The sequence below is a fragment of the Pipistrellus hanaki genome, assembly GCF_964339955.1.
Source record: "Pipistrellus hanaki genome assembly, chromosome: 3".
NCBI classification, from domain to species: domain Eukaryota; kingdom Metazoa; phylum Chordata; class Mammalia; order Chiroptera; family Vespertilionidae; genus Pipistrellus; species Pipistrellus hanaki.
The window spans coordinates 182,391,866-182,407,551 of NC_140505.1; the positions used below are offsets into that span (position 1 = coordinate 182,391,866).

The following is a 15,686-nucleotide window of genomic DNA, read 5'->3' on the forward strand; positions in this document are numbered from 1 at the left end:
GCCTTCTTTCTTCATCTGAAGCCAAGTCCACATTGTATCTTGGATTGATGGATTAACACACACACACACACACAGGCCAGAGAATGGTGTTTCTCTCTTTTATTTAAAAACAGTGCTTCATTACCATTGGCAAAGGCAGAGGCGGTGCTCCCCCTTCGCGTAGAGTTTATAAAAGCCAGCAACATGATCAATAATTTATACACATGGATAGTAATACAAAAAAAAAAAAAAAGGAATAAAAGCTAAAGATCTAACTACTCCGACCTTCACAATTCCAGCTACTTGATAATAATAGGAGTAACCCAATGAATACTGTATGGTCTGAAAGCTACTATACAATATGATTCTTAACGAGAAGGGAGGGAGTCAGAGGCTGTCACAGAGCCCTGGGTGCTTCTCTGGAGTCCGCAGGGAAACGGGACCCTGGGCGAGCAGCTCGGGGGTCCTAGGAAGTGATCTGGGGAGGGGAGGGCGAGAAGGCGAGGCGGTCAGTTACACAAGCATCCCACGTGACGCCCCCGGGCCCCGAAGGTACCTGCTTGCCATGGCAATGGGAGGGGCTGGGGGACGCGTGTGGCATGGAGGCCGGTTCGGTCCCTGCCACGGGGGTGGGAGGAGAGGTGCTGTGGCATTTTGAGCCTTGCAAAGATTTGGACTGGAGAGCTCAGAGACTCGGGGAGCCCGCCTGCCAGGCACCGGGACCCCGGCCCTCGGCTCCACAGCCCGAGCTTACGGGTGGCAGCCCCAGGTTTGCTCCAGCTTTTCACAAGCAGAATTATAACACAAGAGAAACAACTCATGTCCCTTAGGGAAAAAAGAGGATCAATTCACACTCGATATATAATACAGCCGAAACGAGCTGCCAAAACAAGCACACACACACACACACACACACACACACAAATACTGTGAACAGAAAAATACAGGAAATGACTAAGCTCGGAGCCTTGAAGGGGCACAGACGCTGCGCAAAGCACTTAGTCCCCAGAAAAACTAAACCAAAAAGACAGGGTTTTTTTTTTGTTTTGTTTTTTTAAAATTCAAAATCTCGTGGACCCCCCTGGGAATCTGGTGTCGCTCACAGGGCCGGGGGGGCGGGGGAGAGAAGAGAACCAGCGTTCCCTTTCTGCCTGCAGTGGCCGAGCCCTCCCAGCGGCACACAGGGCGGCCGGCAGAGGCCCGGGCCCGCACTGGCAGGCTCCTAAAGGCAAGGTTAGGTGTTGGCTGATGGACGTTCTCAGTCACCAATCCCTGCCAACCAGCACCGCCATGGCTGAAGTGATCGACCGTTTTCCTGAGTAAACTAACTGGCTACAGTGCTGGTGACGTGGACGGGAACTCGGCCCCCACAGCCAACTGCGACCCTCCAGCACCCTCGTGCCTCGGCTCCGTGTGGGGATCAGGAATTGGAGAACCGGCTGCGGTCCGGTCTGCAAGCCTCACTGTGAGGACAGGCGCCAGGCACTCCGCCACTCCCCACCCCGGAGGGCACATGCTGGCTTGGGACACCGGAGTCCCTGCTTCGTGCTCCACTAGCTCCCGCACTGAGAGCTGGCACTCGGATGGCTATGGCCTGGTTGATCAGTAAAGCAAGTGTGAAGGAAGTACAGAGGAAAGGGGAGAGGGAGGGAAGGAAGAGGCTTTTGAACAGTAACATTTTCAAAACGTAAAATAAAATAGTGTTTTATGCAACAGAGAATCAAGTTTCACTGTGTACACTACAAATGGCCAAACATTTTCAAGAGCAAGACAAAATAAAAACACACAAATTTACGTCTGATGTTCACCTTGCCCACTATTTTTTTTCCTATCTTAAAACAGTGCAAACAGGTAACTTATGCTTTTAAAACACCACTACCCCTTCCCCAGCCCCTAAGGTCTCTTTCCTCCTGTTATCCGGGGGTGGAGTGAGGGTGGGGGTAAAATCTGCAAATGTTACTGTGCTCAAGGGTTGCAAACAGCAGAGAAGCGGCCGGCCTTGGCGACAGGGGCGGTTCAGACAGCGCCCCCTCTCCTTCCTTACATGTCTAGTGCCTTCCAGACTGTCTCTCTTGCTTGGCCAAGTTCTCCTGCCAGAGGGAAGGGGTAATCAAGCCCGCCTCGCAGGTCCCTGGAGTTGCTTCCATCCCAAGTTCCCACTTCCCTCCTATCTGGAAGCTACGTGACTAGTCACAGGGTGATGGCGCCTCACCGAATTCTCGGCTGCCTCTAGGAAAGCCTAACCTACACTAAGAGCAGTTCAGCCCCTGAGGAGTCACACGTGTGAAGAAAAGCTGCTATCGCTTATTTCTAGGAAATATATCTCCACTAGCTCCCCTTAAACTAAGAGCTGAGCCCCGGCCCCCTTCCTCTTGAAAGGAAAATAAAAGAGGCTCAATCTGACTGTGGCTGCTGGAGGGTAACGGTGATGGTAGGTTTTGTGAGACCAGAGTCTTAGAAAGGACCAATCGCCACAGCTGACCCCTGACCCAGTCCTTGGGAGCGGAGCTGGGTAATACTAGGGATTCTGGGAAAGACCTAAGGACAGCTCTCTGGGGGCAAAGAGGCGTGTTTAGATAAAGATCTCCACTAGGGGTCTCCTTGAAGGAGCCCAGCTTCTAAGAGCAAGATGCTTAGTATAGAAAGTCCACGTCATGAGCTAAGTGAGCTGCTGAAATCTCTCCTGCACGGCGACTCAGCATCAGTATGTTTTTAGGAATTATCAACCAGCACGCTCTAACGAACTCGCAAGATGCCAAACTCTCTTCTGACTCGGTTACTCAGTCCTGGAGGAACCTGCCTCTGATGGAGTCTCCAAGTTCAAAGGTGGATGGGAGGCCAATTCAGCCAAACCCAGGGGTTTCCGAGCCCTCCTTCTCAGGGGGGATACCCAAACCCAGAGGCCGGTTAGCGAGAAGCAGAACCCGCCTGGTCCTGCTCAGGAGGGAGCTGGGGGGCAGTGTTACCACGCCTGGAAGGCAGCAGAAGCCCGCAGAGCACACGGAGCTTGCCTGGGGTCCTCAGCCAGAACCAGCTGAACTGAAATGCACGAAAGGTACCTCCCGCTCAAGCTCTGCCTCTTAAAAGGGTCGTGGGAGCGGCCTTCTCCACCTTTCCCTTCATCCTCATCATTTCTGGGGAAGAGAAGACTCTCAAACTCACTGCCCTCCTCCCTGCTGCGGACACGGCTGTTCAGAATGTGGCCTGTCTCCAAGGAGGGTCTTGCCGTTCTGTGAGAATGGCCCTCTTTGAACATGACGTGAAATTTCTCTCATTTCCTTTAGTCAGTAAAAGCTCACCTCAAAACAAAAGAAAAAGACATCTTCCTGCCCCCCAATTCCCTAGAACTTCCCGCCCCCCACCGCTAACTAAAGGTTTATATACACACAACAAAAACTGCCTTGACAGCAACAAAGCAAACTTTGGCTTGGGGAGGTGAACCCTTAAGAAGTGGCCAGTGGACTGGGCAGCTTGGTGTCCCCTATTCTACACACTCCCCAGAATCAACAAGGACTGGATCAAGGCCTCTGTCTTCCTTGATGTCTCCCCTAGTTTCAGGGTCAGCCTCCCTCCCAGTTGCTCGGACAGAGGATCCCCAAGGGGAGAGACTTGTATTACAGCCGACAGGCCGGTCCCTCCCAGACACGACTGCTTACAAAGAATGCTTGATGCTGTCACGTGTCAGTCACTTTAATGCAGGGACACCAATCAGACAAGAACAGGTGTGGAGGCAGGAATTAAAAAACCAAAACCAAACCCATAACAAACCAGAAGCTCTGTGTCTTTGAATTACTCCCTTCATGAGCTATCCCTTGGGTGAAAGGTCACCCTAGTACCAAAGTGAACAGACCGGGGAGCCAGACAGACCGTGCTTTCCTATTTTCTATGCCTTCAGGCTGAAAGACAGGACCCTTGCCTCTATCAGCAACAGCTAACAGCTAGAAGAGAAACCCTTTCTTGCCTACCTCGATCACGCACAGAGCTGAAGGCAGGCAGCAACAGCCCTAACACACTGCATGGGCCGCCCCGTAGCTCCTGGCCATCCCTGCCTCCTTCCCACTGGAGGAGAGCAGCCTCGGGGCTTCGTGCTTTCTGTCCTGTAGTGTTCATGAATACCAAGTGGTCCAGGTGCTCAGCTGGGGTCTTTGGAGGATAATAAGAAACTGGGTGGAATGGCCACGGGGGCTCAAGACTGGAGAGAGAGACTCATAAAGGCTCTGGAGGATGACATTCCTATGGCTTTGGAGCTAGTACAGTGCCGTCGCCGCCCTGACAGGCTTCCAGGGACAGCTGACCCAGGACTCGGTGCTTGCCTCTTGCCAAGTCTTCATTCTGCCTTGTACTCTGAACTGCCTTTCTCATGGAAGAGGAAGATCGGGAGCATCAGAGTGCCTTGCAGACAGTCTAACAGCCTGACTCTTCCCTTTCTCTTCTGTACTGGCTCTTGACAAATTGTACTGCATCCTCAAACTGTGTCCAGGAAGAAAGCTGGCAGCTAGCTATTTATTTACTTTTCTGTCCCTGGGTCCTAAATTCCTGAATCTTGAGGACATGTGGGCAGGATGTTCCTAAAAGGATAGATGAGCTAAGCTGTGGTTCAGTGAAAAGGGAAGGAGCCCAGCAGGAATGCTAGAATGGCAAGAAAGAAAAGAATCTTTTTCATACTCCAGAGTTCATTCTGAGATTGGTTTCCTAATGAGGTGTTTATTATCCACAGTCTGAGAGCAAGTTTGGAAATACTAATATTACAATTCCAAAAACTCTGCCAACTGTCTCAGGCTGTGCATGTAAGATGATTGTAAAAAGAATGGAGAAGACAGGAGGGAAGAGGAGAGGAGAGTGAATTTTTAATTCTCCTGCTTGGCAAGCACAAATTCCTATCATCCATTAGCATGTGGGTTCCAGCCACAACCAATCGGAATTGCCTGCCAAAGACCAGAAACTCAGAAGACTAGAAGGCTATCCTGTTGTAGAAAGATCTCTCTCGCCTCTGCGTGTCCCCTCGCCGGCCAGCACCAGATACACTTTGGTAATTCTGTCTGCTGATTTCTGATCAGATGCATTTCTCAGTTCCTAATCTCTCTCCTCCCTCATTACTTGCCTCTTCCGTGATTGACAGAAAGCTAAGCACGGACATACAGACATGGAAATGCATTTTTTTTTTTTTTACCACAGTTAAAAAAAAAAAAAAAAGGAAAAAATAAAAGAAAAAAATGCACAATCTTTGGAACAAAAGAATTAAAGGCAGAAATTTAAAGGAAAAATACATATTCAAAGAACATAGTGAGGTATAAAAAAGTATTCTCTCTTTTTTTGTGTTTTTTTTTTTTGTTTTTTGTTTTGTTTTGTTTTGTTTTGTTTGTTTTTCCTCTTCATCTTGCTATAGAGTTCCTCTACTAGTAAATATTGCAATAGCCAGGCCTCATGAACTGGGGGCTGTCCCACTTGCAGGGTCTCACGTCACTTCAGTAGGGGGCAAATCGGCTGTAGCCACCTCGGTATAAACTCGCCTGCAGTGATTAAAGACATAAAAACAATTAAAAGGTTGATGAGAGAAGCATTAACAATGAAGAAAAATGTTTTGGGAAAACAGCTTCCTTAGAAGCTTTAAAGCAGCTGATGCGATGCTGCCGGGTGCAGGGCAGTCAGGAAACCACTGGCCTCTGAGAGGCTCGAAGCAGAGCTCGGGACGCTCCCCGCTGACCTGAGCTTCTCAGAACGAGGGCATGCCAATGGGGCGCTTGGTTATCCACATGAACCAGCACAGGGTCAGCACAGTGCACAACTAGATCTGTCGATGGGTCTTCTTTTACCTCGACGACATCCTTACAACCTTGACCTTCTTACACTTGTCAATGGAGGACATGCCACCTCTGACCACTATTTCTGTCATATCCCATGTTTGGGACAGTGTTGGATTTAAATCTGAGTCAATCTTTCAATGAATAAAGCCCATTTCCTGACATACATGTATGCATAACTGGGGTTTTAACTGGGTTTTATTCCTTTATGTTTATCTAATGGCATCTCTTTTTTTCAGATAAAATATCCCTAGGAGCATAGATAGCTCTCTTTGCGTTATTGTTTTAGTAGAGGACTAATATCATGTTGGTATTAAATAAAACCTTAGGAATGTCATCACTTTCTTCGTATTGTATGTCTCTACCTTAATTCTAAACACACCTCTCCACTCCCACAAATCTCCATGGGCAGAAAGTCAGTGCGACAATGACAAGCTCTCTCATTTACTTTAAGTCTTAAATCCAAGCCCTCAGTCTGCCTCCCTCACACTCTATCCACGCTCCCAGGCAGCGGCCAGGCTACACTTTGATGGCAGAGTTTCGGACATTAGTAGTGTTACAGCGGAAAGGCCCATCTTTGCTGGGGTCAGTGAGTCCCCATTGTTGGACCTGGAGGCATCCAGACCAACACAAAAATCTTGGGGTGAGGATTTGAGTTCGGTTAGGGGCCATGATTCTATCCTTCTATGGAAAGACCATATTTTGCAACAGATGTTACTAAAGCATCTTTGTAAGGCATTCACCTGGTGATTTCTAGTACCATCTAGCAGAAGGCTTAAGAATAGCAGGGACAGCTGAAACCGGTTTGGCTCGGTGGATAGTGCGTCGGCCTGCATTCTGAAAGGTCCCAGGTTTGATTCTGCTCAAGGGCATGTACGTTGGTTGCGGGCACATCCCCAGTAGGGGGTGTGCAAGAGGCAGCTGGTTGATGTTTCTCTCTCATCGATGTTTCTAGCTCTCTATCCATCTCTCTTCCTCTCTCTAAAAAAATCAATAAATTAAAAAAAAAAAAAAAGAAAAGCAGGGACAGCCTTTGGCACCTGCATTTGAAACTGGTACAAATTAAGTTTTCTGAAAAGCTTACCGTGAAAACTGGAGAGTCTTATGCCCTGAAGTCCTTGCTAACACCTATCAATAAAACTACGCTACAGTTATGAATCCAACATTTGAGCCATTAAGATATCAATCTGTTTCCTTCTTTCTCTCTCCAAAAATGTCTTACCCGGGGAAGACTGCCACTGCCCATTCCTCTCTGCTGTCCTTGCCCAGCCTGTGGCTTGTGCTGTAACACCCAGGGAGAGAAGGTGCTTTGAGATTTCCAGCTGGTCCTATGTGGCTTTAATACTTTAGTAATGGAAGAAGGGCTAAATTTATTATCTCCCTAGACCTTATATAGTCTGTAGGTAGAAGTTAGGAGTAAAATGTTAAAAAAAAAAAAAAATTGTATATATACTTACCACAGCGCCAACTCCATAGCTAGCGGCAGGGGCAAGGGCATGGTAGGGGTCAGCTGTGTACACCCTGCCATAACTGGAAAGAAGAAATACAATGAGGGAGAGAAAGAAAAGATAGTGAACCCCTCTCCCCCAAATTAAAGGATTTACTGTGTTAAGACTTGTGAGCGACTTGGTCTTAGAATGATTATTAGGAAGTTGGCAGAATGGAAAAAAAACCTTTAGATTCCTATTCCTAAACGCAGTACTCTGAAAAATTCTGAAATCTCTCAGATGGAGAAGGGAGTTGGAGATGACAAAGAGGGAGGCTGGGGTCAAAGGAGGCAGTGCCTCGGCTTTTGGACAGAGGCCAGGAGAAGGCCAGGCCTGCAGGCAGTCCCGGCACGAGGTGCCGTTTTGGAAGCGGGGAAGGGCGAAGGGACGGTGACACTTGGGACCACGTACGTACCCGTCGCTGTAAGCGGCGGCAGCGGCTGCAGCAGCCGTGGCTGCGGTTGCAGTAGCAGGCTGTGCATATCTGTAGGCTGCATATCCGGCCTACAGGAGAGAAGAGAACTGACTTTACAGCTACCTCTCCCCCCGGAAGCACAAATGAACACACACCCACCCACACGAGACAGACACAGGGAGACACAAACACTGACACACACATGGGAGGAGGATGTTTCAAACTGCATCGGTCTACATGTTACTCCCCTAGTGCAAGAGTAAGCTCCACCCAGCGCAGGGACTTGCTGTTCAATTTGTGATGGTAACAAGACAAAACAAAAAAATCCATCTTGGTAGTAGCTGCTCTCAAATTTAAGAAATGAAGATATGAATTTCGATCTGTCTTGTTTCAGTCTCTGCTGGAACTTTCAGCAGGGAAAATATTTATAGGAAGTTGGGAGAACTTGGACTGACAGGAAGTATCAATGATAGGATGAAAACATTAAATGAATGTGTGTTAGCGTCAGATTGCCTGATGCATACGCAGACTCTTACTGCTAAGGGACTGCAGTATATAACAAAGGCCTTGTATGGCGATGCCCATCGACCCAGCATGCTTGCAGAGGGGCTGAGAGAGGAGGCAGTCTATAGAAGGAAAAACCAGGGTAGGTCAGGGGTGGCAAACTTCACCCTGTGAGGCAAGGTCACTTGTCACCTGTTTTTGAAAGTAGTTGTGGCAGAGACTGCCTGGCTGACAATATTGAACTCTTGGCCCTTTACAGAAAAAGCTTGCTGACTCCAAGCTGTATTTAAAACTCAGGCAAGTCAGACTACAAATGGCTGATGCCCTTTTGGCTGGATTAGAATAGATTTAGAACCGCCCACCCCAAGCATTTAACTGCATTTATTCTCCTTTCCTGTAGGATTATGGATTCTCAAGTCCTGATCGCATCCAGGCTGGGGAGTTTTCCTACTAATGGCTCAAATACCCTCACTCCTAAGGAGCTGCTACTGCCTCAGCCTCGAAGGTTCTCACTGCTGGGTGAACCCCATGTACTCCAGAAAGGGGCGCAAAGGTAACCACACAATGCCTCACGAGGCAGGCTATTGCAGTGGCAAGCCCGACCTTTGGTTTCTTCTTTAACCTTCTAGAATTCCTCTATTCAGGTGTGAATTTTTATTACTGCTGACCCCTATCAAATATGACTCTGCTCAGCTGGCCCATTCTGATACCACTTCAGGAGTGGACAACAGCACGGTTGGTTTCTACAGGTTAGCATGGCCATTTCTCATGGACATCTGGAGCTTTCTGCCCTGTGCTTTCTACTTTCTATTCCCTCAAGTGTTCAAGTTTTGTTAAATCTACGCAAGGAATCACAAATTCTGTTCTGTATCATTTCTTAGGATGGATAACAAGTATCTTCTAATGGGAGTCTTGCTCTTCTTGGCCATCTGAAGTGGCAGCTTCTAGCTGGCTGCTCTTATTTCTGTCCACATCTTACTTTGGACATATCTGCAGTTCCTGACAGGCCCCTAGAGCTCTCTGCTTCCCTCTTCTGTCGTGTGTGCTTTCCCTAGCTGAAGAAACGGCACCGAGGAGCATTTACTCTTGCTCTTTAGATTTATTTGCCTGAGTCGGAGACCTTCAAATGTGCACTTTAAAATCCCCTGATTTGTTTTCAGTGGTTATGTATTATCCCATCTTTGCTCTTCAAGGGAATGACTTAAAAAAGTAAAAATTTATTTCTCAGTTACAGATTATTCTACAGATATTCATACAAATTAAGAAAATTCTGCCCGGCCAGTGTGACTCAGTGGTTGAGTGTTGACTTATGAACTAGGAGGTCATGTGTTCGATTCCTAGTCAGGGCATATGGCTTGATCCCCAGTGTGGGGTATGCAGGAGGCAGCCGATCAATGATTCTTTCTCATCACTTATGTTTCTCTCTCTCTCCCCCCTCCCTTCCTTTATATATATATAACCCTTTGCACTCCGAACCATTCTGGACATTGGCTACCAGCTACTCGACGCTACTTTGCGGCGGAAACTCAATTCCCCGTAATCACTAATAAACTGCAATCTCCCCTGAGAGGGGACATCCGAATGATATGCTAGAATTCCGATGTCCTCTGAGAGGGAACAGCGGAGTGCAAAGGGATATATATATATATATATATATGAAAATTCTAATTAATATTAGCAAGCACTGGCAATGACAGGACCTGCAGGAAGAACCTTTTAATCAACATGCCTCCTTTCATTCTAGTCAGTTCTGTGGGAGCAGGAGGCTGGACCGATGTGGGTGACACTGTCCAGCCCAGCTGCAACCTATACACATCACATCATTTATAAACTAACAGAAGTCTCTCTCTCTTAAGTTCTAAAGGAAACAAAGCAGCAAAGGCATTTGTTAAGGCAACAAGCTAGTAAACACTGTTGGAATCTAGGCTCTGAGTGAACCTTAAAGGCTCAGTTTCCATTATAACGGGAGACTCCATCAGTGCAGAACTAGCGCTTGACCTGTAACGTGTGCAGCAGGGTCCCCTCTGCTAAAACTTCTTTGTGAACCAGGCTAATGTGGTAAAGAAGCATTCATGGTTTGCCTCAAGTACTCTCTCAAACACAAAAATATCTTTAAAAAGTAAAAATAAAAGTCAAGGTAATAAAAGCAGTTAAAGCCTCACATTTGTCTACTTGAACGGAAGATTAAAACTGAAGTTCTGCTGAAACCAGTTTTGCTCAGTGAATAGGGTGTCGGCCTGTGAACTGAAAGGTCCCGGGATCGATTATGGTCAAGGGCATGTACCTTGATTGCAGGCACATCCCCAGTAGGGGGTGTGCAAGAGGCAGCTGATCGATGATTCTCTCTCATCAATGTTTCTAACTCTCTATCCCTCTCTCTTCCTCTCTGTAAAAAATCAATGAAATATATTAAAGAAAAAAAACACACACAAAACTGAAGTTCTAAGCCATAGGGGTCACGGTACTATAAGTAAATCTCCCTAAAGACAGAGATAGTGGGGAGTACATCATGTCAGCACCGCTCTGAGGGACACCCCACTATTTCTGGGGGGAAAAAAAGAGCTTCTGAATGAGATTTCCGATAGAACAATTCCCCTCAGGAGCCACCAGAACCCCGATGTTTTGGGGGCGATGTTATTTACACTCCAAAGGGATCAGACTGCGGGAAGAAGCTTCCTTCCCAGCCAGAAGGAGGAGGATAAGATCCACCTGCAGCAGTTTCCTTCGATTATAAGTGAATTTGACTTTGGAGTGTGCATCTGTTGGGCTTCTCTGCTATTCAAATTCAGGTAACAGGGCAGGGATGCAAATATTTTATTGATAAGAAAAGGCTCCAGGATATCAACATTAAGAAAAACTACATTAATGTTTTTTTTAACCATAACTTAATTACTTCATGATAATGGTGTGACTGGGAGGTCTTTTACATGGGGGTCTGTGCTTAGGATGGGCAGGTAATATCCTAATAAACGAATTTGGTAATTCATGATGATTACTGCAAAATTAATATTTCTGATCCTGCTTTAAATCGATTGTTGAACAAACTATATCACAAAATATAAAACAGGACAAAAAAAAATCCAGATATTTCTATTCCAAATTAGGAGTGAATAAAGACCCCAGGCTGATACTTTCCCTTCTGCCAGCCAATCTGAAACCTTTTATGGAACATGAGAACAAAGTGCAGTTTGAAACACCACCGTTTTCATTACTGACTCTTACGTTTTCCAAAAGAACAAGGGTAGGGAGGTGGGAAGGAGAGACAGGGCTCAGGCGAGGGGAGGGGATATGGCGCCACATTTATTAATCACATTAAGAACTAAGCATGCCAACATCTGGAGCTAAAACAACCAGCAAATCACCACGTTCAGACTCGGATTGGCTAACTCTATCTATCCCAGCATTCTCTTGGGACAGCGGTTTGCCCTAGGCTACCACAAGCTCGGTGAAGTACAGCCTCAATTACTAGAGCGTGCAGCCACAACGACCTGGTATTACGGAAACAGTCAGTCACCACTTGAGTTAACATTCCAGACCCTAACGACTGGCCCCTCCCCAGCTCAAAGAAGAAGGAAACCTTGCCCACCCTAGCCCTGGCCCACACCACAATGTTAATAATTATAACAAGCAGTAACCCATCTGTTATATCAGAGAAGGGAACAGAGACTCCACTGAGAGATTTAGAGTGAGATGTTAACATTTCTTCAGCTGACTGCACAAACAAACAAACAAAAAAAAAAAAAAAAAAAGGAGGAGAAATAATTCATTTGGAGATATGAAGTCATGAAATAGCTGATGTGTATTGCTTTTAACCATGCACTGATGCAAAACTGAAGCAACCATTAATAATAAAAATTAAAAAGGACATATGTATTTACACACAATCAGACCTGTTTGATCTGAAGCAGTTTGCAGATTCTATCTGTGTGTGATTTGAAATAAAACAAAAAATGGGGATTAGCATGGCCACAGCACACCCTAATGTAGGAGGGCACACACGGACAGCTTTCGGAACCCTGATTGCTGGATAAATTTGACATGGCTATGCCTGATGCAAATATATACATGCCCCTTTAAAAATAATGACTTTCTGAGTCTTCTGCAATTCACTAGGCATGACTCTTAGTGCTCCAATGGGGCAGCCTGTGCTACCTCACCCCCCTAGTCACCCTTCCTGACCTGGCAACGTGCTCAGTCCTGGCCTGCAGCCCTCTCGGGTATGCTTGCCCTCGGTCAACACCCATACATTCTGACCCACAGTGTTCTTCTAAAATGTCTCCTGTGTAAGCATTTATTATTACGCATAGCCATAACATATATCTGCCCTCAAATCCCAGCTTTTTCAAAGGAAAATGCTGTTACCATTAAGATCCTTTTGTTGTTGTTAAAGTCTGTTTTCCATGACTCAGAGTCACCTCCAGGGGATTTCCTACTGCACTCAGTCTATTCATCACCTAATGAGCTGTGTGACGTTGACACACTGACCACCCGCCTCTGCAGCTGGGCTAGACCACACTGGGAGGGCTCTCCATATCATCCTCCTGCATCTGACCTTTGGCTGCCGCCAATTCTCTTAGCTTAATCTCACACTGGCAGACTTTCCCGTCCTGGTTTTAACCTAGCCTTTAACTGTATGATATTTTGTTTTAGGTTTACATTAAAACAGGACTTTGGTGAGCATGTGATGTCAAGACACCTTCGTTCTACCTGGAAGACAATGACGTTATGTGACACTGAGGAGAAGGGTGTGTACTTCAATACCAGCAGACAGAATGAGAGCCTGTTCCTTGTATGTGGTGCAGGTTGATAAAGCAAGAGGTGTGTGTGTGTGTGTGTGTGTGTGTGTGTGTGTGTGTGTAATGGCAGGTGTGTGGAATGAAAATCACCACAGCAGAGAAAAACTGGCCTGGGCTGAGTGCTTCTGCGACCCATGTTGTTTGCCCCTACACGCTTCTACTCCTCCCTTCCCTCGCCTCTGCCCCTCTTCGGCAGAGAACTGCTGCTCTAGAATGCTCTCGTGTGAGGGCCTCCTGAGGAGACAGGGTTTTTATGTGGCAACATGGAGCCTTTGAAAGTGAATAACACAGACGTGAGTATAAAAATTTATAATTGTTACAATCAACTTATCTTTCACTTATTCCTTCTCAGAGAGATGTGAGATCATCTTTAATGAATTAAATTTTTTAAACACTGCTATTCCACATCTCCCCAAAGTCGTTCATTTCCAAGCTCTCGCTGGTGTTATATCAATGAACTAACTGAATTGTGAAAAGCTATCCTAGCATCCAGCTACCAGCGGCAAACCTTCTAACAGTGTATTAGTTTCCAAATGAGATCACTGATGTTGTTTTAAGATGAAAGGAAAGTGGAAGGGAAATACATGTTTCAGTTTTAGAGTCCCAATGTGTCTAGATTTTTAAGGCAGCACAGTCCAATTACCACTAGGATTCTACTACAGGGCCCAATTTGGGACTCAGGAGTCCTCTGTGGACAGATTCTACTTCCTCCCTCCTCTCATTTCTTTCAGAGTAGTAAGAAAATGTCCCTATCTGCTAAGATCTCCAAATAGAAAAGCCCGTTTAAGCACCACTATTTAATGTGATTGACAGACTAAAAGAGGTGGCAGTGATGGGACAGTGCACTAACACACCCGGGGTGGATATGTGGCAATGGGACAGGGGCACTTAATTTTAGAGGTAGTGCCATCATGTATGAACTTGACTGTGTGCACTGCTGAGTAGCAGGGCTTAGATCACACGCTCACAAGTCTTGATTGTCCAAAAAAAGCCTCTGTTCCCATCTCTAACGTGGAGCTGGAATGGTTAGTATAATTCAATTTTTTTTCACTGCAATCCACATCTGATTGATTGGCAGGTCACACTGGCACTCCTACCTGAGGTATTTTAGCGCTAATGATTGGTTCCTGTAAGACTATTCTATAACAGAACACAGGAAGAGCAGTTCAAAAAACACAGCTGTGGAAGGAAAACAATCATACAAAAAGCCCACTATGGGGCCCACCAGCCTTTTCTTTCCTTTGGATGCAAGCATGCTTTTCACAGGGCGACAATGAGGAGCAGTTTGTTACCCACTTAAAAAGTGAAGTAGATTGGACCATGCCTTTTCTACTGGTCAATAAAGGCAGGGGGGGGGGGGGGGGAGTGCGGATGAACACATAATCTGTGCTTACCCCACGGGTTGGGGGGGGGGGGGGGAGGATCACTTTATAAATTACATCAGTTCTCAGAGAAGAAAGTGCATAAAAGACACAGAAAGGAAGAAAACGACTAGCAAGGATTTCAGCCTAGGAGCGGATCAGAGAAAAGAGATTTCAAAAACCTCCACAATTAATAGTCTAAATTACTATAACAAAACAAAAGCAGCAACTTACACTCTTTTCATTCATGTCATCTCTCAAGTTCAAAGCCCGTTCTAACTAGCTAAACCCTCCATCTTTCTATTTCTAGTCTGCCCTCTGAGGAAACAAGAGCTAACCATACCTTGGTACATTTCCACAGATGGAAAATGCACAGAGAGAAGCAGAACAAACTCAAGGTAAAATGATAGGGCTTTCCTCTGTGTGTGTTTTTAAGACGAATCCTTTGCTCCCTCACATATGGAATAGAAATATAAAATTCTAAAAGCTAGAGTTATATCTCACTCAACAGTTGCCCCATAAAGTATTCTTATTTTTCATTAGTGGATTCGGATATGATTTCAGTCCCAGTGACCAACTTTTTCCTCCAAGTACCTGCTTTAAGATGGGAAGTAAAAATAGTAATTACTACTAACTCCTTTCATCAACAAGAGGCCACAGATCAAAAAAATATTTTGGTAAGGTCACTGAATTATTTCTGTTTAGCTTGATATGGTAATCCAGCAAGTAGATAAAAAAAAAAAAATCAAGGGTATTTTCTCAACTATAGAAACATAATCTCTCTCTTAATGAAATCATATACTATGAACTATGAAAATGAGAGAATTGTCAACAAATAATTTTGGTTAATTGACTTAACAAGGTGGAAGTAGGCCATACTTAAAAAAATCCCCAAATATGGAACATATTAGAGAGGGGGGAAAAACACCTTGATTTAAGAAATAATTCATATAGAAAGTGTACGCTAACAGAACAGATTTCAAGAAAACAACTTTAATAACCTAAAGATGAGTTTCATGAGAATATGGACACTAATGTAAATGGGAAAACATACATGCTAAGGTCGTATGCAAAATGTGTACATACAGAAAAGTGTCATTTGGTGAAAATGAGGAAATATTTCCCTAATCCTTAAGTTTCACTGTCAGCACAGGAAAGAACATACCTTTCCATACCTCTTGAAAATCAACTGAGGAAATATGTGAATTTTGATTAAATAGTAAGAGAGGTAATGAAATATGGATTAGTTGGGTTTTGTGCTTGGTTATACAATAACTTATGTAATCAAGGGTAAGTCACAATCTCTATGAGAGACATATCTTAGAAGTGAGAGGATTGGGCCC

At 45.5% G+C, this 15,686-nt stretch overlaps 1 protein-coding gene across 35 annotated transcripts in view; it reads right to left on the minus strand.

Annotated features, from left to right (window-relative positions):
• Positions 1–84: 84 nt before the first annotated feature.
• Positions 85–15,686, minus strand: part of RBFOX2 (RNA binding fox-1 homolog 2) — a 252,255-nt gene continuing 236,653 nt past the window's right edge. For 13 of the 35 annotated variants that reach the window (XM_084876788.1, XM_084876789.1, XM_084876819.1 and 10 more), the window contains 4 exons: positions 7,683–7,771; positions 7,238–7,310; positions 3,989–5,489; positions 85–3,917 (listed from right to left, as the gene is read on the minus strand). In XM_084876788.1, the coding sequence (XP_084732914.1) occupies positions 5,435–5,489; positions 7,238–7,310; positions 7,683–7,771 (217 nt within the window). In that variant the 3' untranslated portion in view covers positions 85–3,917; positions 3,989–5,434. Of the gene's footprint in view, positions 3,918–3,988; positions 5,490–7,237; positions 7,311–7,682; positions 7,772–12,076; positions 12,109–14,079; positions 14,123–15,686 lie in introns of all 35 variants that reach the window. The other 22 variants (XM_084876818.1, XM_084876793.1, XM_084876816.1 and 19 more) reach the window with 2 other exon arrangements.